Source organism: Hemicordylus capensis, chromosome 4 (genome assembly GCF_027244095.1).
Source record: "Hemicordylus capensis ecotype Gifberg chromosome 4, rHemCap1.1.pri, whole genome shotgun sequence".
Lineage (NCBI taxonomy): Eukaryota > Metazoa > Chordata > Lepidosauria > Squamata > Cordylidae > Hemicordylus > Hemicordylus capensis.
The window spans coordinates 79,497,139-79,520,774 of record NC_069660.1 but is presented as its reverse complement, the minus strand read 5'-3'; the positions used below and the strand labels follow the sequence as shown (position 1 = coordinate 79,520,774).

At 42.9% G+C, this 23,636-nt stretch overlaps 1 protein-coding gene across 1 annotated transcript; it reads left to right on the top strand.

Annotated features, from left to right (window-relative positions):
• The first annotated feature begins 794 nt into the window (after positions 1 to 794).
• On the top strand, positions 795 to 21,999 carry PSMA5 (proteasome 20S subunit alpha 5). Its single transcript, XM_053251080.1, has 9 exons — positions 795 to 973; positions 4,099 to 4,165; positions 7,865 to 7,991; positions 9,411 to 9,478; positions 11,238 to 11,345; positions 11,444 to 11,502; positions 14,963 to 15,065; positions 15,956 to 16,042; positions 21,723 to 21,999. Exons 1-9 carry the CDS (start codon positions 945 to 947, stop codon positions 21,798 to 21,800), a joined length of 726 nt encoding a protein of 241 aa, XP_053107055.1. The 5' UTR covers positions 795 to 944; the 3' UTR covers positions 21,801 to 21,999.
• The last annotated feature ends 1,637 nt before the right edge of the window (positions 22,000 to 23,636 follow it).

The window sequence follows — 23,636 nt, the reverse complement described above, 5'->3', positions numbered from 1 at the left end:
AATCTGCTGTTTTTGACTTGTCTTTCAACAGGCGCATCTTAAACTCTGCACATCGCTGCTTGTTTTCTGTTACGATTGCTGTCTAAATTGGACTTTTAGCTTGATATACAGACCAATGGATGGAGATGGACTCTTAGCATCTTCAGCCCCCACGATTCCTTAATCACGGAGCCGCAAAGCTGGACGATTGTGTGTTGTAGTTGGGCAGGTATGTGTATGAGGTAACCTAGGTCTGAGCATACAAGCTCAGTAACAGAACGACGTTGTACATAAAATGAATAAAGTCCCATTTTCAATCCTTCCTTGGCATCTCTAGTTAAAATATCTTCGGTAGCAAAGCTAGGAAAGATGATCTCTAGCTGAGAATCTAGAATGCCACTGCCAGGCTCGGAATGAACCATTCGGGGAAAGATGCGTGTACTGATTTATTTGACTCACTACAAGCATATCCAAATGCGCGCTTGAGATGTTTTTAACATGTTCCCACGAAGGAGATATCCTCGCCTCACTATAACTAAAACTGGGCTGGAGTGGGAGAAATACTCTAAGCGATCCCAGACAAACCAACACCTAATCGTATTCTTCGTTTACTCTGCTGCTGAACCCTCCTACGCTTCTCTGGGATCTACAACAAAGGGCGGGCTTGGTGTCCCCAATAGACCGTGCCAACCATCAGCCAATCAATGCTTAGTACGAGTGTCCCCAGGACCAATTACACGACGTCATTGTAAGCTCTCGCTTCGGAGCCCTATTGGTCAATGCGACGCAAAGTGAACGGCGCGGTACTCCACGCATGCGCCCTACGTAGTGGTGTGTGAAACCGGGTGCTGTGCTGACAGGGCCTCAGCCATCCCGGCCTAGAGTGGGACTCGAACCCGGACCCTCAACTTCCGTGTCCCGCGTGCGTTCCGTTGTGTACCGGTGCTGCAACAGCTGCCGCCACCATGTTCCTCACTCGCTCGGAGTACGACAGGTGAGTGCAGGCAAGATAGAAGGGAGCGCGGCCTGGGCCTGGTCCGGGGCTGAGTCACTGCCGCCTGCCTCGGCCTCCGAATGTTTGCTGAACGGGATGCCCGTAACTTGCCCTTGTGGGCGACAGAGCCTTGCCTTCTTCTTCGCTCTTCTCCACCCCTTTATCCAAGCTCGCTATCTCCTGTCCGAAAGGCCTAGAGAGGGGTTTCTGGGTGCCCCTTGCTCCTCGCTGCCTCTTGCCTGGAGACCCAGGCGGGCGGTTCGGCCCGTTTTTCTGCACAAGTGTGCAGGAACGATCTTTTTCTTCCGTAGAGTAAAGAGGGGGTGGCTGGAGGTTTCTTAGGCTTGTACTGTAAGCTCTGTGCTTAACGCACTCACTTGAGGCGGAGGTCCTGTTGAATCCTCACCTCCAGGTAGCTTAATCTCTAGGTAGATATGGTTGGAATCTTGGTGCCCATCTTTTGCCTACCGCAGGCTGAGGCACCCACAAACTCCTCCCCTCGTTTGGAGTTTGATTTTTGTCCATTTTAACTCCTTTTACCCAACCAGGTAGAAAGAGCAAAAAGTTACTAAGCCTAAATTGCAAACTTCAAGGCTTTACCTAAGCTGGCAACTTCTTAAAAGAATTGATGTTGCAGCTTGGTCACAACAACCTGCTCTTCATCATCTTTCTGGCTGTGTAATACACAGCCAAAAAGATGAAGAGCAGGTTGTGGTGATCAGTGTGTATTTGTGTAACTTCTGAATTCCAGGTTGCCTTAAGTATGCATGTTTGGTATTGGGCACAAGGAACATGTGAGCTGTAGTTGAGGGACTTGTATCCATTTCTCAGGTAGCTTGGTCCTTAGAAGTTACTAAATGAGGTTAACTTGATAGCAATTAATAGCTTTGATACTGGCAAAGTTTTAGATTGTTCCTGTTGATGGCAGATGGAGCTAAACTGTATTATGAAATGGTGTTGCAGTTTTGTATTGTCTGAGCGTCTTACTGTGCAGGCAAGGCCTTAGCCAATTTCCTTAGTCATAGTGATGGCACTTAAAGCTTTTACTTTTGTTTCCAGTTACATAGAATCAGGAAGAGCTTATGAATGGTTATTGGCTCAAGCTAAATGACACTCTTCAGTGTTAAGTATGCCAGCTTAGAACTACTTTGTTTATAGTAACAACTATGTAAATGGGATCATTTATGCAGAAAGTATAACACTTGTATACTTCTTAGGCAACTCAGTATTAACCTGTGAAATTAATGCAGTAGTTACCAAATTTTCATTGCTAAATCTAGGATACATCTGGGAAAGAGAACAATTTGGGAGGCACATTGTCTAAATCTACTTCAGGAATTTGGTTTATATTTTGTCATATTCCAATATTTTCTGCTTGGGTGCCAGCCCCAAGAAAGTATTGCTTCTGAAAAATGATTGGGACCTGATAAATTCCCCAGAGAAAGTGAGTTCTGTAGTTTGTGGAGCAGTCTCTTGGTAATTATGTATATAGCACCAAAGGGGACTGGAGCTAGTCTTGATTTTGATGGAGAATATTGAGAAGGAGGTTGTCCCTTATTCAAGATATGAAATAGAAGGATTAACCCAAATGGGGCAGTTCTATAATCAGAGTTCTGATTACAAAACTTGCAACTCACTTTGTAGGGTTCAGTCTGCCATTACATTAAATCCTTATGCCGGTGTCTTCCAAATATCCCCTACAGCTCTCTGGACTTTGTAAATTGTGGAACAACTATTTTTTATTTTTTATTTTTTACATTTATATCCTGCTCTTCCTCCAACGAGCCCAGAGTGGTGTACTACATACCTAAGTTTCTCCTCACAACAACCCTGTGAAGTAGGTTAGGCTGAGAGAGAAGTGACTGGCCCAGAGTCACCCAGCAAGTGTCATGGCTGAATGGGGATTTTGAACTCAGGTATCCCTGGTCCTAGTCCAGCACTCTAACCATTACACCACGCTGGCCCTCAGTATTAGATTAGTACTTGCATGAATTGAAGCTATTCTGCTTGTACAAGAAGTTACTTGCACTGAGCCCTGTTTATTCTTTCTGCAGCCTTTGTGTCCCTGAAAATATTTCCTGAGGGTTGGAAGCCACTCTGGAGTAGATTTGGGGATGGGGCACAAGGGTCAAGGCAAGGGAGGGTTGGTGAAAATTGCCCCACCCTCCCTTGTGCAAGCAGAGCATTTTCCATTCATGGAAGTACTTGTCTGGATGCTACTATTGTGGATGGTGAGTTCCACAACAAAGTAAATATCTAGAGCCAACATGTTGTAGTGGTTAGAGTACTGGCTAGGACCAGGGAGACCCGAGTTCAGAATCTCCATTCAGCCATGATACTTGCTGGGTGACTTTGGGCCAGTCACTTCTCTCAGCCTAACCTACTTCACAGGGTTGTTGTGAGGAGAAACTTAGGTATGTAGTACACCGCTCTGGGCTCCTTGGAGGAAGAGTGGGATATAAATGTAAAAAATAAATAAAATAAAATAGAGTTAAATTGTGGAGTGGTTTCTAAAGTTATCTAACAAACTTAACACTTACGTTTGTAAGTGGAGTTTTCTTAGCAAATATATATTTGGAAGAATCTTATTGGGATTCTTACTGAAGAATGAATAGGAATGTACCACCTTTCCCATTGTGTACCTGACTTTTCCATCCTGTCAGTGTTTTGTTTTTGTGAGTGAGGTGACAAAGCATTTCTTGGAGAAATAATAATTGTGGATTTGGAGACCATGGCACAAGCACCCCCACACACAATACATTGCTTGATGAACCAGATCTTCCAAATAGCCAGATTTTACCATAATGTTGACTTGTATTTGTGCTGAGGAATTGATATTTCTGCAAGCACACACTGAAACAAATAAGCTTAGTTCTTGCCTTTCCAAGTTCTATCTTATTTATTTAGTTATTTAGTTATTGATTTGATTTGATTTGATTTGTATATGGCCCTTCCAAAATGGCTCAGGGCGGTTTACAATTAAATTATTAATAATTATACAATTATTTTACTAGAATAAGTAGACCTTTGGAAATTGCCTATTTTATATGATGTAGTACCAGGAGCACTTTTGAGGAATTATATCTAGAATTGTACTAAGTTTGACTTTTTTCTTCCAATTGTAGGGGTGTGAACACCTTTTCTCCAGAGGGAAGATTATTCCAGGTGGAATATGCCATTGAAGCTATAAAGGTACTATAAGTATTTGAAGTATTTTGTAAGCAGAGCACCTTAAGCTATTTTATAAGGCAGGCAATGGCAAAACTTAAAAACAAGGATCAGATTCAGCTATATAATTTAGCAGTGTTATACAAAATGTGATTTATTTGGAGTATAGAATTTGAAAGAAGATAGATTATGAGCAGTCCTGATTATAGTAGCTTCTCTGGTTAGGAACTGATTGTTTACAGTTGTATCCCATTGCATGCACATTTAATTTTTGTAAAAAACAAAATTCATTCACAGCTTGCTCCTATGCATGTTGACTCCAAAGTAAGTAGGGATGTGCACAACCTAGTTCATGCACTCACGGGAGGCAGGGGGTTAACTTTAAGGGGCAGGGAGGGTGCCCATCCCTCCCCTGCCGCTTTCCCCCCAGGTCGTACTCTCCCCAAAAGCATTGACTTGGAGCTGCAGTGTACCTCCCAGCAGCCCCAGTCAGCGTCATACGCATTGATCAGGCCAACACACTGATGGTAGCAGCAGCTAAAGGCTTTAAGACTTTAGCAGGGGCTTCCTGTGGCCAGAGAAAATGTCTGTCTTGGCATCTACCTGCTTTGCCTACAGACAGAGTTTCCAGTTTTTCTTTGCTGACTGCATACTAGGGATGTGCACGGAACTGCGGCGGGGAGGCTCAAAGGCGGTGGGGGTGCCGCTTTAAGAGCGGGGGAGGGTGCACTTACCCTCCTGCTGCTTTCCCCCGCCAGCGTCTGTTTTCGTAAAAGCTCATCGGGGCGGCAGCATATCTCCCTGCTGCCCGGTTGCCCGGATATAACCGGAAGTCCCCAACGTGCCTGTGTACGATGGCACATGTGTGGGCATGCGCACAGGCGCATTGGGGACTTCTGGTTATATCTGGGCAACAGGGTGGCAGGGAGGTACGCTACTGCCCTGATGAGCTTTTATGAAAACGGACGCCGGCGGGAGGAAAGTGGCAGGAGGGGTAAGTGCACTCTCCCTCACTCTAAAAGTGAGACTTGAACTGGCGGTTCTTTGAACTGGTTCGGAGGCCCATAAAGGGCCTCCGAACTGGTTCTGTGCACATCCCTACTGCATACCATCATCTTATGCTATTCTGGCCCCCATCTTTGGAATACCCTCCCTGGAGACATTCATCTGGCAACTTCTTTGTATTTGTTTAGGCACCAGGTGAAAGCCTTCCTCTTAATATTCTTTTTGTAAACTGCTTTGAGGACACTGGTCATTTGAGTGGTATATAAATACAGTATAATAAATAGGGGCCCAAAACAACTTGCTACATTAGGAGAGATGTTTCAGATATGTTGTTGTTTTTCCAGCTGAAGATTAGACGATATTTTTATGTAGTTTGCATAATTTTGATCTGTTTCCCCTGGTAGATCGGCAGAATTGGCCATTTAAGGCTGCAGTTCTGGTTTTTCATCCTACACTAAGCTAAAGGCCAACTCACATTTATTTTTCTCCAGTTACTGAAGGGAAAAGAGTGAACATAGTTGTGAGAGCTGGATGCTTCAGCTCTTGGATGTAGTTAATCCCATGCCATTGAGGGTACATTTAGGAGTATTGGGCCTAAGACTCCTGAGCGCTGATTAAAAACCCATCATTCTGTAGTAAAACACATTAAAAAGCCTCACCAAACAAGTATGTTTTAAGATCTTTTAAAACCCCTAAGGGAGGGAACATGATGAAGCTCTTCTGAGAGGGCAGAATTTGTTTTATATAAAAATGTATAAACTCTGTCTTCTATAAATGCTCACTATTTGCTATGACATGTTTGAAACAGAATAGAGCCTTTATTCTATCTAAGAGCATAATCCCTGACCTCTTGCACTACATTTTAGGAGGGCAGTCATGTAATATGAATGTGCCTGAACCTGTTTGGAGGCCCTTATACGGGCCTCCCAACGTTCAGCAGTGGGGGAGACTTTAATGGCGGGGGAGGGTGCACGTACCCCTCTCGCCGATGGCACTAGATTCTCTAAAAGCTTTTGGGGCGGCAGCATACCTCCCAGCTGCCCCTTCCCCACTTCAGTCGGAAGTACTGGGCACATGTGCTCACGTGCGTCTGCACCTTGCGCAGTCAGAGGGGTTTGCATTTGATCGCGACGTGCACGCGCCCCCAATGTTCACACACATTCTCGGTACTTCTGGCTGAAGAGGGGAAGGGGTGGCAGGGAGGTATGCTGCCGCTCCAAGGGATTTTACAGGAATCTAGTGCCGGCAGGGGTGGCACTGTTCCCTCTAAGGCGTGCGCATGTGTGCACGCTCACAAGTTTTTGGATGTCCACTCAGTTCATTTTAGATCCTGCTGAGGTTGAATCAGGAAGGCCCTATTCTGAATGAATGTGCGCACACACTGCCTTGATACTGCTGCCCAGAACAAAACTCATTCCACACAGATATGAGAAAAATTAGAGGGACCACAGGTGGGAAGGGGTAAGTGCACCCTCGCCCTGCCCTTAAAGTCCTACCCCCCCACCCCTTCAAACCTCTCCCTCCCGGTTCCATGCACATTTCTATTGTGTAACTGAGAATTGCTGCTTGGCTCTTCCGATATAGTTGTGGAACACAAAACAAGGTTACTTATTTGAAGACTTTAGTACCCTTTCTAGAAACAAGGGCTTGTAGTTACTGGGCAGAATGTTTTTCCTCCATGACATGAAAAGTAAATATCCATGTAACTTGGTTGACAGAGACTGAAAATTGGTAATTTGCACAATAGTATATGGCAAGGTAAGGCAACCTCAGAATGTATATGGCAATGGTAGGCAACCTTGGCTCTCCACCTGTTGTTGAATTTCAGTTTGCATCATCTCAAGCCACAATTTATTGCAGCTGGGACTGATGGAAGTTGTTGAACAGCAGCTGTAGAGCCAAGGCTATAAGTATATGGCTTATTGTTGCATGTTAGAATGCTTGACCTCAGAAATCACTTCTTGTCCTGGGTAATTAGAAAAGTGAACTTTACCTCAAGGTGTTTGACTAGAAGGATCACGGTTTCACCCTGAGCCAAATTAGGAAGGTGGTATAAAAATCCAGTCAGTCAATCAATCAAGTAGATGTGACTGTTTTTGTGTATTGCTTTCAGATATTTTAAAGCAGATTGTTATAAAGGCTCATTTAATATAACTGAATTTAAAACACAGACTTTGTGTTAATTGACCTTGAGAGAGATCTGCCAGGAGTAATGACAAACCTGGATCTAAGCTCCATCTGCCATGAACTTTTATAAAGTGATGTCCAGTCAACCTCTATTTGGTTAGATTGGATTGAAGTTGATAATAAGAGTAGTTACTCTGTGGATACACCAGTGCAAGTTATATTGGTGAAACATGAGTCTCTCCTATTTTGCACATTGCTTAGGGACTTGAAACCTTTTCAGTTGCTTTGCAAAGCAGAATGGTAAGATGACATGTTCAGTTCCTTCTGAAGTTAAATTGGAAAATCATAACTTTTAGGGACACATTATATCCTCAAAAGGGTGTTACTGAATGCTTCAACAACATGGTGTGGTTCAATTGCCAGGCTTTTTTAAACTGTTGGGGCTTTTTAGTTTGTTCTGCAAGTAAAAGATGTGTTCTGGATCTTGTCATATCTCTCCAAGTATATAGACCAGATACAAAATTTTATGAAAATTCAAAAGTTGTTTGGTGATCTTTTCTTCTTACTCTTCTTTTCTTTTTTTTATTCCAGCTTGGTTCCACAGCAATTGGAATTCAAACATCTGAAGGGGTTTGTCTGGCCGTGGAAAAGAGGATCACTTCTCCACTTATGGAACCCAGCAGTATTGAGAAAATTGTAGAAATAGATTCTCACATAGGTAAGAGTAATGAAAGCATTCATCCAACAATAAATACTGTTGTGTAATTACAGTATATGTATGAATAAAAATCTCCCTCTGCATGTCACTTAATGAGAAATTCACCCTGAAATATATTCTTCAGAGTGATGTGTGGAACTTATTGATTCTTTTCTTGGTGGGAGGTTAATATTGAGTGGTAGTGGTAACTGGTTTTCTGGGCTCCAGGCCAGCAGGACATAGTTGCAGGAGTAGGAAGCAGCAGCTGTAACCTGCTTCTGTCTGACCTCAGTAGTGAAGCCTTGTCCCCAAATTTAGAACTCACAGGATAGGGAATTGCAATGTAAATGCTTGATCCCCAGCCAGCTTCTGTGCTGGAAGCTTACTGATTGGACTACTAATGTTAGCCTGTCCTCTATGCTCAAGACACCTTCTTGCACATAGGCACGCACACATCCCCAACGAAAGCTGCTGATGAAAACTGGAGCTTGCCCCTGAGACTTTATTCTCTATGGACTTCCCTTTCCCTGTATTAATCCTGATTTTCCCCCTTATATCTACTGTTCTCTGGGTGCTATAATGAGTAGAAGACAGGCAATTTAGGGTTTTCTAGTTGGCTCTAAACATGTAACATTGATACTATCATGTTTCTCTAACGGATGATGTCTTGTCGAACACAGGGTTTCTTAACCTTGGGCTCCCAGATGTTGTTGGACTACAACTCCCATCATCCCCAGACATGGCCTTTGTGTCTGAGGATGATGGGAGTTGTAGTCCAAAAGCATCTGGGGGCCCAAGGTTAAGAAACCCTGGTCTGACAAACTGCTTTGTTACAGTATCTATGTTTGTGGCAATTTGACTTGTAGTACACCTTCCATGGGCGTGCATGGAGCATAATCTCAGTTTAAAATGGGTCTGCTTTGTACTCTTCAGATTCTAATGAGTGTCTTTACTTAATTACACTTGAGGTCAAAAAGTTGAGAGAGTTACTACAGAATCTGATTTGCCATCTCAGTCTTTTATTGTACCCTTGACAACTGTACCAGAAAAAATAATCACTGCCCATCAAGAGCAATATCAATATGTTCTCCCAAATAGTTTCTATGGCTTTGGATTCTTGTCCAGATTTCATTGCTCTGTGCTAAAGGAAACATTGATAACTTTTTGACCCAAGAAGGAGAAGATGCTAGTTTATTTACTGTCTTTGCTCTGTGTGATAATTCCTTGCATCAATATTTGGTCTAGCATTTTTGTAGGCTAGCATTTTACTTCACACTAGATTTGGATTTTATTCACTTCTTTTGGCTGCCAACGGTTGGAACACATCTTCAGTGTGATGTAGGGAAAATATAATTTATTGCAAAGTTGAAGCTTTCTCATTGGAAAGTGGGCTGAAGGCTGGTTGATGACTAACACTTGTTTGTATCTATCTTTCTTCAGGCTGTGCAATGAGTGGCTTGATAGCTGATGCAAAGACATTAATTGACAAAGCAAGAGTTGAGACACAGGTAACACTTAAATGCTGACCTATAGCAAATCTCTCTACTCTACTTTTGCTAGCATGTTTGCTTTCTATCTATCTGATTTGTACACTGCATCAAATTTTCATCTCTATGGTAACATAAAACAAGTTAAATCATACACAAAAACTTAAAACAATTTAGAAAGTCTAAAAGTCAAGAACATGGGTGAAGAGGTGGGTTTTCAAGTGCTTTTTAAAAATTGTCAGAGGATAACCGATTCAGAGGATAACAAAAATGACAGTAGAGCTGACTAGAGAGCAACCTGAAGCTCTCTAAAGTCTCATCTCTCTTGTCCAATGATGCAAGAAGAACATATCTTTTAACCTGTGTATTGGAATAACTTCAGTTTAATAGCAATTCTGAGAGAGAACATATCCTTATAAGCTTCTTGGATATCTCTCATTGTTCTGAGCATAAGTCTCAAAGCACTTTGATGTTACTTTTGTCTGGTATATCCTGTTGGGTAAAGGGGGAAATGATGTAGGAAACGAGTAAGCTCTGAAATGGCCAAAGATGCTATCCAAGTAGGTTTGGCTTAATGAGAGCCAAGTGTACATCTTCCAATATAAGGCACAGCCCTTAATTTCCAGATCATTCCTTCTTGTCTCATTCATAACTTTCAGGGCCCTGCTTGCAAAGGGGAGTGTGCTTTGAATAAAACCATCCATTCAAAACATCCAAACCATGGAACCTATTGGCTTGGGTGTTTTCAGAAAAGGTTGAGGTGCCCTTTAAAGTCATTTAACTCCATGAGAGCTTTTTTTTCTGTGAATGGCTCCCATGTGGCTGAGAGAATGCTTGAATGATCCAACCACACTGCCAGTTCCATGGTTGGGACCCAGACAGTCAGCCTTGCTGATTCATTTGGGTTATTTAAACCATAGCCTATGTCAAGCCTGCTCAGCTTCGGCCCTCCTGCAGATGTTGGCCTACAATCCCCATAATCCCTGGCTATTGGCTGCTGTGGCTGAGAATTATGGGAGTTGTAGTCCAAAAACACCTGGGGGGCCTAAGTTGAGCAGGCCTGGCCTATGTGAAACCTACTTTTAAAAAGGCGATTAGACTGGTGACTAGGAACCCTAAGTAGGTGGTAATGCCAGAGTATTTTGTTGTGGGTCAGGTAGCTGGGCTAGATGAAACACAGCTATCTTAAGCAGGAATGCCCATCTGGTAGCCTATGAGCTGCATTAATTCTTTGTGTCCCCTTTCTGGCAGAACATTGAAATTGGCATTGAAATCCCCTTCGAGCTATGAAGATGCTTCTCTTTTGCTCTAGAAGGGACATCTGTCAAGTGAGAGATGGGCTGTTGTGGGTTGTTTTGGCCTGCACAACACTGCTTTCCAAATGATGTTGCTTGAGGAAAGGTGGTGTCTAGGCCAAAAGCCATGTGAGGTAGTCTGCCTCTGTTAACCTAGTGGGACCACTCCTAGCACCAAATTAGAGAATTCCCTACAGCGTTCTGGGGCATCCTCACATTTTTTACAAGGTGGCAAAGTGCCTACCATGATTTTCAGCCATGTGGGGTAAAGTCTCTCTAACTAGGCTGCTTTTATAGGATGGAGCTGATAACAACATGATTAGAGAGGATTTAGCTACTAAAGCTGAAGGAATTGGTGATTGCTAGTCTGAAGAGTAAGATTTAAAGAATCTTTGTTTGGTCAGAACCTTGGCTCAAGTATATCGTGTGTGTGTAAAAGCTGACGTGAGAAATGAGGTGCATAAATCTCTCTCTTTTTGTATTAGAATCATTGGTTTACATACAATGAAATCATGACTGTAGAAAGTGTGACACAGGCAGTGTCCAACTTAGCATTACAGTTTGGAGAAGAAGATGCTGATCCAGGTGCTATGGTGAGTAAGTCCCTTTGCAGATTATATTCTGAAAATGTATCTTGGCAGTTGCCTTATCCAGTTATTAAACTTCTGAACCTCCTGTGATTTTGTTCTAGTCAAGGCCATTTGGTGTGGCACTACTCTTTGGAGGAGTTGATGAGAAGGGACCTCAGCTGTAAGTTTGGCCTTTACTTCTTTATTCTGTCTTGTGTGTGTGTTCAAGAGCAATGTTCTGTAGTGGTGCAACCTTGTGCTCCTGATACTGTGCAGTAACTTGTGGTATTGCAATTGACAGGCCACATAGTATGATGGATTTTACTTCAGTAGAGGCTTCTGTAGCTATGTTGGCATGAGCTGGCATTGCAGTTGTGCTTATGTATAAAATTGGAGTATAAGATTGTCAACTCTCATTCCATAGATCTGTGTTCAGCGTCCTGAATGAATGAATCCTGAATATCTGAATAGGTAAAATTCAGAAAGTTCAGAGTGACTAGGAGGAGGGTGCAAATAGCCATTTCAAAAGGACTGGCAGAGCCATTGGTAACATAATATCTCTGGTCTGCTATGGCATTCCTTAGGTGGGGTTGGGGGAGCGGTTGTAACCAGAAGCCCTACTCACTTCAAAGTTCCAAGCTCTCTCTGAAGGAGCAAGCCTTCCTGAATTTCACAGGGAACACTGCTCAGTTTAAACTGTGCGAGTGAGAGATTTGCTTTTGTCACATTCAGAGGGAGAAAGCAAAGGAGAATCATCCACCTCCACCCCCCGTGAAAACAGTCCAGGGGTAACCACACATGCAAATTAAGTTTCTTTTCTTTAAAACCTTTTCTTCTCTTTTAAATCCATTTAAAGCATATGTTCTTCCAGAAAAGTTGTATAAGTCAAAGAGAGACGATCTCAGTCAAAGAAATCATCATGAATGTTATAACTTCTAATTATATTCTATGAACATTTTAACAGCAGTATATGGGGATGAGAGATAACAGACCTGATCAGTCCTATTCTTCAGGTGGTTTTACATGCCCCCCACACCTTTGCCCACCCCCTCAAAGTACAAAGACAGTCAATAAATGAATAGAAGATTTGGAGGGATGGCATAGATCTGAGTGCAGAGGAGGAGCCTGGATATGAATGCTAGGGGCAGGGGCAGGTGAACAGAACACATTGATTCAGTCCTGAAGAAACTTTTTTGGATTACAGGAGAACTTCATTACTCGTGAGGGTTCCGTTCCTCGGCTACTGCAGCAAGTAATGGAACTGCGAGTAACGAGTCACTGTTGCTGTGAAGAATGGGGGCTTAGGTTCCAGGGTGGATGGAAAATGGGGGGAAAGGTCCAAAAAACAGCAAAATAACCTGAAAAAACTTACTGTGGCATGCTGTTTGGGGTCTGTATGTTGCCATGAATCCTCCCATGTGCCCAGGAATGCCCCAAAATGCCTGGCAAAACTGCAAAAAATAGTGAGGGGAGGTCCATTTTTTCAAGGAAAGGAGCTGTTTTGTAAGGAAGGGAGCCAACCTGAGACAAAATGGCAGGCGTAAGTGACCTCTACAGTCACTTCTGGCCTTCTAGGATCCATGGATATGTGGGTTTTAATCCCTCCGTATCAGCTGATACTGAAAAAGGGTGTCAATGAGATACCCCATGGATACACAGAACTGTGAATAGCAAGGTTCTCCTATATATTCTTCATTGTAGAACAGAAACAGCTATAATGGCAGCAGGCTGTAAAAGAGACCCCATTTGGGAATATTTTAATGAAGTTCCTGCACCTGTGGGTAAGACGGGCATGTGTGCAAAATGCAAATCGTGCAACAAAGAAATGCAAGGCCTGGTTGCCTGAATGAAACAGCATTATGAAAAGTGTGTACTTAGTATAGTGTGTACCTACCTTCTAAAAATGAAACCTGCATCTCTGAATATTAAGGTTATATTAGATAATAAGAATGTACATTTACTAGAAAATAATTAAATAGAATTTTCCTAACTAGTGATATAAATCATTAAGATCAAATCTTGTGAAGAGATTTAAATTGTGATTTAAATTGATTTGATTTAAATCAAATCAACCTTCATTTTTAATTAGCTTAGGAGTTTTGCGCCTGAGTTTTGTGGTGTGTTCTTCCTCTTTCTCACCTCTTGCCTCATCCCCATCATGTTAAGTGGTGTTAGCACTGATATTTATACTGGGAGTAAGTGACACCAGTTTGTTCTTGGCTGCCTAGGTGCCATTTGGAGAAGAGCTGGTCTTGTGGTAGCAAGCATGAATTGTCCCCTTTGCTAAGCAGGGTCCACCATGGTTGCATTTGAATGGGAGACTACACATGAGCACTGTAAGATATTCCCCTCAGGGGATGGGGCTGCTCCGGGTAGAATAGAAGGTTCCAAGTTCCCTCCCGGGCATCTCCAAAATAGGGCTGAGAGAGACTCCAGCCTGCAACCTTGGAGGAACTACTGTCAGTCTGTGTAGACAATACTGAGCTAGATGGACCTATGGTCTGACTTGGTATATGGCAGCTTCCTAAGAAAAGAGGGGGGATCTTTGTTGCATCTTTAAGTCATATTATATTAAAAGCATTAACTTTGTAGTCTTCAGTCCATTTTGTCAAATTTTAAGAGACTGAATGACTGCAAGCATATAAGGGCAGTTCATCTGGATTTTTTCTACTTGGACTTGATAATGAGAAGGAATCTATAGTCCCTTGATACTTCAGTTCATACAATTTACTTTTTGAATTTCATTTTTTACACATGTATGTTACCCTTCAGTACATGTAATTCCAGATTGACAACAAAATTGGAATAAAACAATATGATCAAGAAGTTAAAATGATTGAAACAAAATTAAATAGCAGGTGGCAGTATAAAACATCAAAAAGTTAAAAGCATGGAAAAATAGAGAAATATTTGCCAGATGTTGAAATGATATGAGTGGGCAACAGGTAAGTATTCCTGGAGAGAGTTTTCTAAAAGCATGACACCACAACCAAGAAGGCCCTCTTGCCAGTTGCAGCTCGCCTCTTGTCAGACAGTAGAGGCACCCAGAGGAGGACCTCCAAAGATGGCCTTAGTGCATTGGCAGGTTTATGTGGGAGCAGGACTTCCATCCCAGGACTCAAGTTATGTTGGGTGCCTGGTCCCAGTTAACAGCCTAGGGCTGTATTTTGAACTAACTGCAATTATCAAGTCTGTATTGGTGGCCAGCTGTAACACAGAGCCAGGATTAAATCCTGGCTTGCACAATGTCTTCTATCCTTGGGAGCACATGTTCCCACTTCCTTTGGCATGTAAAGCTCAGAAGAATTCTAGTTCTGGTTAAGAACAAACTAAGATTGCTTGGTTTGGATGTAACCAAACCTTGAATGTAAAGGGGAGTGGGGGAAGCACATGTTCCTGAGATTAGCAGATACTATGAGAAGCCAGGATTTAATCCTAGCTCTGTGATATGTCTGAATTGACCCGCTGTGTGTTTACCACAAGAGGTCAGGCTTGCAGCCTTCTCTTTAACACCTCACATCACTGATCCTTGGCTTATAGCTGGAAGTCACTGAGTATACTGCCATATTGTATCATTTTCTGTGGAATTTCTTTGCCATATGAATGTCCTGCTCATTCTCCAAAAAATTCTCTTTGAGTAGGTTTCACATGGATCCTTCTGGGACATTTGTGCAGTGTGATGCAAGAGCAATTGGATCAGCTTCAGAAGGTGCACAAAGCTCCCTGCAAGAAGTTTATCACAAGGTAATAGGATGAGATCTTAAAAGCATGCCTTGGTTTGTCCCACTAAGCATTTATTTCTATGTTTCCCTGGTAGGGGAACAGAAGTAAAGGGGGACAAAAGTGACATTTATTCGGGCATTACATGCAAGGAAAATCTTCCTGCGGTTGGCATCTTCTGGTGGAGATGAAGTTCTCCAAGAACAACTTGTCACTTATCTGCTTGTAGAATGCATGCTAAAAATATACAGATACAGAAATTATACATGTGGCAGTATAAATCTAATGACCAGCTTTAAAAACAAGAGTTGAGTTAAATGTTTGATAGAGCACCCATCTCAGATGTTTTGCTTTTTCTTCAACACATGTATAGTTTCAGGTTGACCTAAATTACTAAATTGGCATATGGTTAGGATTGAAAGAATCATTGTGTAGGACTTCTTAGAAACACTTGATATGAAATAAACCATTAAGAACGTTAAAATAAAATCTTTGTGGCAATAGCAGACTGTATAGCTACTACTTCTCTGTAGATGCCCTTCCAAGATCAACAGTGTGCTAATGCTAGACTTCTAATCGAGGTGTAGATGATAACCAGTATGATCTCAACTCTTTTACATTGTCCTGTAATATGCCAAATCAAAGTCCTGCATCACTCAACTATAAGGGTATTTTCAGAGCAATGATTTACTGCCACAGTATGGGAAAAATCTCTCAGAATTGTTTTCAGGCAAAATATTGGTAATTAATTTCTTCAGATCAGTTCAGTCTTGCAGTCATGTGGAGACAGTTATCTAATCCATGTGGTAGACTGCTGCACACACATGATTTGCCACATGGAGGCAGCCTCCATACAGCAATCATTGTGTGCACACCAGCCTTTAGAGTCTAACTTTCATTACTTCTCTTAATAGTCAATGACACTGAAAGAAGCAATCAAATCATCCCTTATCATTCTAAAACAAGTTATGGAAGAAAAACTGAATGCAACTAACATTGAGGTATGTATGTTACACTCCTAAAAAAGGCAAACATTTTCCATCCAATGCCCTTAGCAAGGGAATGCCAGCACAGGTGTCAGGTTACCTTAGACTGGTTATTTGTGTAGTGCACTATATCTCCTAGCTATATTTGAAGATAACATATCTATTTCTGCTGCTTTGATTGCTACTTGAAATGTGTGTTAGCTTTAAAGTAAGCGTTCGGGCATCCTCTGCCCAAATGGCAGCAGCCCTAACTTTATCTTAGCATCTTTATGCCCACAGAGAGATGTTTTATTATAATTTGCTACCTTGACCTGTCACTTTCATTCCTCAAATCAGAATTTTATACAGGAGAAACTCAGTATTCTTGGGGGTTCTCCGCAGTTACTGTGGATATGGAAATTGCAAATGCTAAATCATTGATGCCACGGGATCATGGGGGTTAGGTTTCCAGAGGCCCAAATATTGCCCAGAAATGTGGAAAAAGAGTTAAAAGGGCAAAATAGATCCAGCAATGCCCCCCAGAAGTCAGAAATGGTCAATTTGGGGTTATTTTTCCCCAATTTTTCACAGATTTTAAAGGAGCCACAAATGGCTCTGTTTCCCAAAATGGTGGTCAGAAATGACCTCTGGTCATTTCTGGCTGCCTCCAATCTGCAGATATGCGAAATTAACCCCTTGTGGGCCAGTTTTCCCCCATGTATGTCAATCACCTGACAGCAGATACGCAAAACTGTGGGTGGCGAGTCAGCAAATATGGAGGTTCTCTTTTATTATCTAGAGATGATTGCACTGTAAATGAATGGTCTGTAAATGAAGTATTTTCTCTTTCTCTTCTTGTGTGCTTCTGGGAATGCATCTCCTCTTTGCTTGAAAGTATTACAGACCCCACAGCATCAGTAGAATCTCTTGCTAATTTCCACTACTCACAGTCTCAAAATTATGGAACCTTCAACAAGGACTTCTAGCAAAAGCCCTCTGTCTCTTATAGAGCATGCCTGTTTGTCACTATGGTTTACTTTAAAATGGGGTTTCCCTGGCTCAGCTGCAGTTCCTTGGCAATTAGAGGGAATAAAACGTGCATAACTTTGACCACTTTCTGTATTAAGATCTGAAGCAATGCAAGATCTCTTTAGTGTGGATTTTTTAAGCTTATCTGCATCAAGTAGCAAGTACAAGGCGGCGGCGGGAGGGGGGAATACTATTCAATAATACACAGTCGCTATGTATAGCTGAGTGGTAATAAAAAGAACATCCACTGCAACTTCTGAGCACATTCCAAAATGTCTTGACCAACCTTCAGAAGATGAGGATGGAGTTCTAAAGAACTTCCCAGCGGTGAACTTTTAAATTCACTGCTTCTGAAGAAGGCCTGCTTTGTCCCTATCAGCCAGATCTTTGACAAGGAATGGGCTCTAAACAGGGTCCTCTCTGAGGACTTTGATGTATAGGGAGGAAAAGTGCTCTTCTAAGCAATCTTGGTACAGGACAATTATTATTATTATTATTTCTTGTTTACACAGTCAGACAGGTGTTATTGACTGGTTTGTTTTATCCAGACATCGAGTCCTTCCCAAGGACCTGGGATGGCTGAATTTTATTGTCAATTGTTATAGATATCGTCGCAGAATATAGGCTGTTCCCAGTAAAGCTGCTTTTTGTAATTGGCTGATGGTGATTTCTGTGACCCCTATGGTGTTGAGGTGCTCTTCGAGGTCTTTTGGAACTGCACCCAGGGCGCCAATTACCACTGGGATTATTTTGGTCTTTTTCTGCCACAGCCGCCTTCTTCTTCTTCTTCTTCTTCTTCTTCTTCATTCAATTTCTATACCGCCCTTCCAAAAATGGCTGAGGGTGGTTTACACAGAGAAATAACAAATAAGATGGAACCCTGTCCCCAAAGGGCTCACAATCTAAAAAGAAATGTAAGATAGATACCAGCAACAGTCACTGGAAGTACTGTGCTGAAGGTGGATAAGGCCAGTTACTCTCCCCCTGCTAAATAAAGAGAATCACCATGTTAAAAGGTGCCTCTTTGCCAAGTTAGCAGGGGTTAGCAGGATGTTAAAGGGTAAAACAGTGTTTTGAAATGTCTTTGAGAATAAGCTGGGAGCCACAGCTGCTCCAACTGTGGAATAATATGCTCCCACCCAGGGGCGTAGCAAGGTTGGAGTGGGCTCAGAGACAAGATTTTTAAATGCCCCCCCACCCGAAGCTCAGCTCATGAAGTAAAGAAATCTTAAATGAGGCTAAATAGTGGTCCTAAACTATTTTTTTAAAGGTTTTGTAAATTGTGGACGATGCAAGTCATTTAATGGTAATAGAGAAAGAAATGCTGTTCTGGTAGCTCCAGGTCATCAATTTCGGAGGATGAAAACAACTGAAGGAAGCCTGGGCAGGTATGCGGCTGGGGGAGTCAGTCATGTGATTTGCCTCTGGGCCCCTCCCCAAGGCAGTGGGCCCCCAGACAACTGTCTCCCCTTGCCTGATTATAGTTACGCCCCTGCTCCCACCTGTAACTAACTAGGCAGCTGCATTCTGGACTTGGAGAGCTCACCTTGTGGTTGCAAGCATGAATTGTCCCCTTGCCTATTTGCATTTGAATAGGAGACTACATGTGAACCATGTAAGATATTCCCCTCAAGGGATGAGGCTGCTCTGGGAAGAGCATCTTCATGTTTGCATTGCAGAGGGTTCCAAGTTCCCTCCCTGGCATCTCCAAGATAGGGCTGAAGAGATTCCTGCCTGTAACCTTGGAGCAGCCACTGCCATCTGTGAAGACAATACTGAGCTAGATGGACCAATGGTCTGACTCAGTATAACCCAGCTTCCTGTGTTCCTAAAGTTCTTAAAGATAGTTCTATGTTCAGCATACTAAAGTATATCATCCTGCAGGTTGCCTCAGCATGAATTGCAGTAACAAGGCCATTCAAGAATGGCCATAGCTAGTAAATCAGCCTAAACTGCTAAAAGTCACTTCTGATCATGGTTGCTACCTAGAAATTCGAGAATAGTAGCAGGTGCAGTAGCACAAGCTTGACTATACACCTGAATCTTTAGTGGGAGTGTGGTATCATCCAGAACAGGGAATCTGACAGTTCTCAGGTTAGCTAGCCCCTCAGCATTAACATCTCCATGGTTTCTGGATTAAACTTCAGCTTATTCACCATCAACCAGTCCATACCTGCCTCCAGGCATGAAGAACATGTATGGTCTTACCTTGCTGCATTGGGAAAGAGAAAAATCAAGTGAGTGACAAAACCATACTGAAGACACCTCACCCCAAAATTCTAGACATCCTCCTCCAGCAGTTTCTTTTAAATGTTGTTGTACAGGGACAAGATTTATTTCAATCTGTGCTAATTTTTAAATATTATTTTAAACTTTGTACGCCACCTAGAGATGTACATGTCAGGTGGAATAAAAATATGATAGATAAATAAATGGAGCCCTGCAGGACTCCAAAAGGCCAGATCAGTCAGGTGGCATTAGGACAGGCAAGGGCCTAAGAGCCCATGCCTGTTAGAAGGCCCACCTGGCCAAGCCCTGAAGCCCATGTCCTTAAGGAACATCCACTGCTGCCCAGTAAATTTCCCTTTGGGTCCTAGCTTACAGGGCCATGATACATGTACATCTCATGGGGAAACAGACTCAGTGGTGGGCTCTACGTCCCCTCAGCACCACCACTTGGAAGGTTTCCAACTGATAGGAGCAAAACTACTAAAGGTTATTCCTCCAGTTCTCAACCTAGCCAAGGGATGCATAGTTGATGGTACTAAGAGCTAGTATGAGTCTAGGAGGAATCAACTGGTTATCAGAAAGATTGATAAGAAATTTGATCAAGAGTCTCATCCAGAAGTCCTTTTGAGCAGATGATAGTGTAAGTTGGAGGTTGGTCAGTAATTTATTTCTGTAGCACTTAACTTTTGCAGAATGCTTGCTTCTCTGTTGCTGGACGAGGACATCGCACATGGCTTATCCTTCCCACGTGCTCTGGAGGGCAGGGCTATGTAAATTAGTGCTTTATAAACTTGGGAAGGAGAAACCCCACCCAGTTCTTCTAGACCTGCATTTTGCTCCAGAGACAGTCTCTTCAATCCTTCTCTTTTCCTTTTTTTCTACCTACTCCATTTTTGCCTCCTTTTATCCTGTTCCCCTTTCTCTTAACAAAGCAAAAAAAACCTCTCTCCTATATTTCCACCTCTTTGGATCATATACCGCAGAAAGTAAGGAACATCATCCTCTGTAAGGGTACATAGGAACCGGGTCAGGCTATAGATCCATCTAGCTCAGTACTGCCAACCTGTACTGGCAGTAGCTTCTCCAAGGTTTCAGGCAGGAATCTCAGCCCTATCTTGGAGATGCCAGGGAAGGAACTTGGAACCTAGATGCTCTTCCCAGAGCGGCTCCTTCCCCTAAGCGGAATATCTTACAGTGCTCACACATCAAGTCTCCCATTGATATGCAACCAGGGTGGACCCTGCTTAGCTAAGCCTGCTCTCCCCAATAACTCGCTCCCGGTCGTGAGACTCGCCTCTACTAGTGCCACAGGTGTTTCCTTCTGGCTCCCCTGCCTCTTCAGCTGTCTGTGCCATAGCACTCAGCAAAGCCTGGCTTTATGGGTGTCCCTTTCATGAAACAAAATGAGGCTGTCTCCTCAGATGGTGAATTATTGGGGCACCAGTATGGTGGCAAGATGCCCACCACCACTGTTGCCATTGGAGCAGTTCTTTGGGGCTGTGGTTGATCTGACCCTTGCAACCTTTTGCAAGGAGCACCTCTCCTCACACTCTGCAAAGTTTGCAAGAAGCACAAGGAGAGAAGAGGAGATTGCTGGCAACCTTTCATTCTTTCTGTCTCCACTTGCATTTTCAAAGCTTGCAAGGACTGGTTTTTAAAGCGTATGGCTGCCACTAGGGGTGTGGAGCAAGGCACTATTTTGCACTGAACCTTGGGCTGCCCCTGGCTGGCTGCCTAGTGAGAAGGTGAGGATTGCATGGACTCCACATTCTGTGAAGTGTCACTGTACATGAGCCTATAGAAATATGTGGTGGTGGTATTGAAAAGCTAGAAGTGTTGCATCTTCATTGGCTGTCTTCTGTGAAATATTATCTTCAGTAATTTGGATTTTTCAAGATATGTAAACAATAAAAACCCTTTTGTCTTCATTCTAGTAATTACATAAATAAGAGTTGTTACTCAGTTCATACATTTGGAATGGGCAATGCCAACCTTGTATGCTGGAGATTGCTCCCTTTTTATGACAGCAATAATATTTGGTGTGAGTCAGATATACCATATGAACAGCTGTTCATGCAAAAGTTTGATTCTTCTCTCCCACTCCCCACCCCTGCCATCTGCACTGTATTCCAGGACACTTGGACAAATGTATTACAGAATAAAAGCCATTAGGTTCACCCTGACAAAAGAAATGTAAAATTAAAAGCTGAACCCAGATGTAATCGGTGGAGGCTTCTTGGTTCTGCCTCTGCACTGAAGAAACTGAGCCATTTTGGTGTCAGGTAGCTATTTAACAGATTTGGTATATGTTAGGCTGGAATGAACCACCAGCCGGAAGAGTGTAGGCAGTCCAATAGTAACATTTGTTTCATACACACTTATTTGTCTGCTCTATGTCTAGTACTGTCACTTTCTAGTGTATATAGAAATGTGTAACCCTTTTTCCCTGTCCTTGCAGCTTGCAACGGTGGAGCCTGGGATGAAGTTCCACATGTACACAAAAGAGGAGCTTGAAGATGTCATCAAGGATATTTGATGAGGGGAGAACCTCTCCAACTGCTTCATTCCCTGATCACAGCAAACTGACTCTCCAGTTTTTTCCAGTGCCCGTAACTTTATTTCAGCAGCACCTACGCCTGCTCGTAAACAAAGGCTCAAAGATTTTTTTACAGTTTCTGTATATAAAAAAGATCTTCAGTAAGAGGAAACTAGAATAAATCGTTTTGTTACTCTTATCTCACTTCTTCTATAATAAAGTTCTGGAGTGGGTGGGATGGCTAAAATTAATGCTGAGCTGCAATGGAGTCCACATTTTGTGGACATTTCTCCTCATGAAATGCATCATCCTCTGGCTATTTTTCAGGGAGGCACAAAAGGGAGTGGAAGTGTGACTGGTCCCTCACACACATTCAGTGCTTCCCTCTCCAGTAGCTGGTATTGCAGTTGCTCTTCAATGCAGCCCAATTGGATGCTGCCTCAGTGCCTTCTCCCCCCGCCCCCTCAGTTTTCATCTTAGCAACAGTGATGTCACTGTTGCTAGGATGGCCAGTTTAAAACAAAAATGGTATTGAAGTAGCAGCTGATTGGAGCAGTTAACGAACATGAACAGGTAAGCTTTGAGGGAATACTTCGGGTCCCTGATTCCCTCTTTCACACTGGCAAAACTTGTGCTTAAACTTAATATAGCACAGTTAAAATATAGAAAATATGTGCACATACTACAGTATAGTGTCCACTACAATTAAAACTATGCATTACTTGGTTTATGTGGAACAATTGCTGGTGTCTGGTATCTTTTTAAACTAATATTTTTGCTGGGCTGCGCTTTATTCCTTTTCTGGACAGGATTGTTTGTAACCAAACTCCCAGACGTGCTGTGGCCTTCAGAAGCTGTTTCTGGAGCAACCCTTTCTAATCAATCAAATGTCACAGCTCCCCCATGTGGCTTGCATGATCTTAACAAGGCAGTGAATAATTTCAACTAGTGAATTGATCCAGTCATACACCTTGCTGAAGAATCATGAACAGAAAAAGCTTTCTGTAGGCAGAACAGTTGCATCGATTTGCAGCTGTTTATATTTGCTCTCACTTTATTCTCATGGCCAGATTCAGACATAACTCTTGCTCACAGTTATGCTGGTGCAAGCCTTGGGCTCGTGTAGTCCACCTCCCCTTCATGCATGAGGTTTAAAACAAGGAACCAAGATTTGTTACTGCATCCAAACCGAGCACATCTCAATTTGTTCTAACCACAGTTGTGAACAAAATGGTATCAAACAATGATTAGATCCAGTAATGGGTAATAGAATGGTTAGCTATATTGTCTTTTCTCTGTACTAATAAATGTAGGCATTCAACCATGCATGCATGGGGGTGGGAGGCATTTATGAAATTTGGCTTGCACACAGCAATGCCAGCAGAGGAGAGCACAAGCAATTCTCAGCACCACTGTAGCCCCCTGAGCCTGTACAAGTGTCACCAAGGGACCTACATTGTCACCACGTTTGCCCATCTGTAATGCCATGGGCTGTGTCACAGGTGACTGCATGGGAGGGTGGAGTGGAAAACCTGGGTAAAGCTCTGCCTGTAGAAGGTGATCTTGGTTCCATTTCTGGATTCTTCCCCCTCCCCTACAGCTCCCTGGTGACACAGCCAGTGCCTTTTCAGTAGACTTCAGTAGTGAGGGTTGGCTTGGGCTAACTTTGTTCACCGGCAACACTGTGTGGTGGTTCACATGGCTTTTGCCAGTGCCAGGGAGGGCAGAAGGCAGGGTCGTACCTACTCGCCCCCGCTGACAATCTGGCATGGTCCCGAGCTGTGTGGCTTGTGCACCCACATGACTGGCACTTTTGGAAGCTGTGTGATGTTCTGG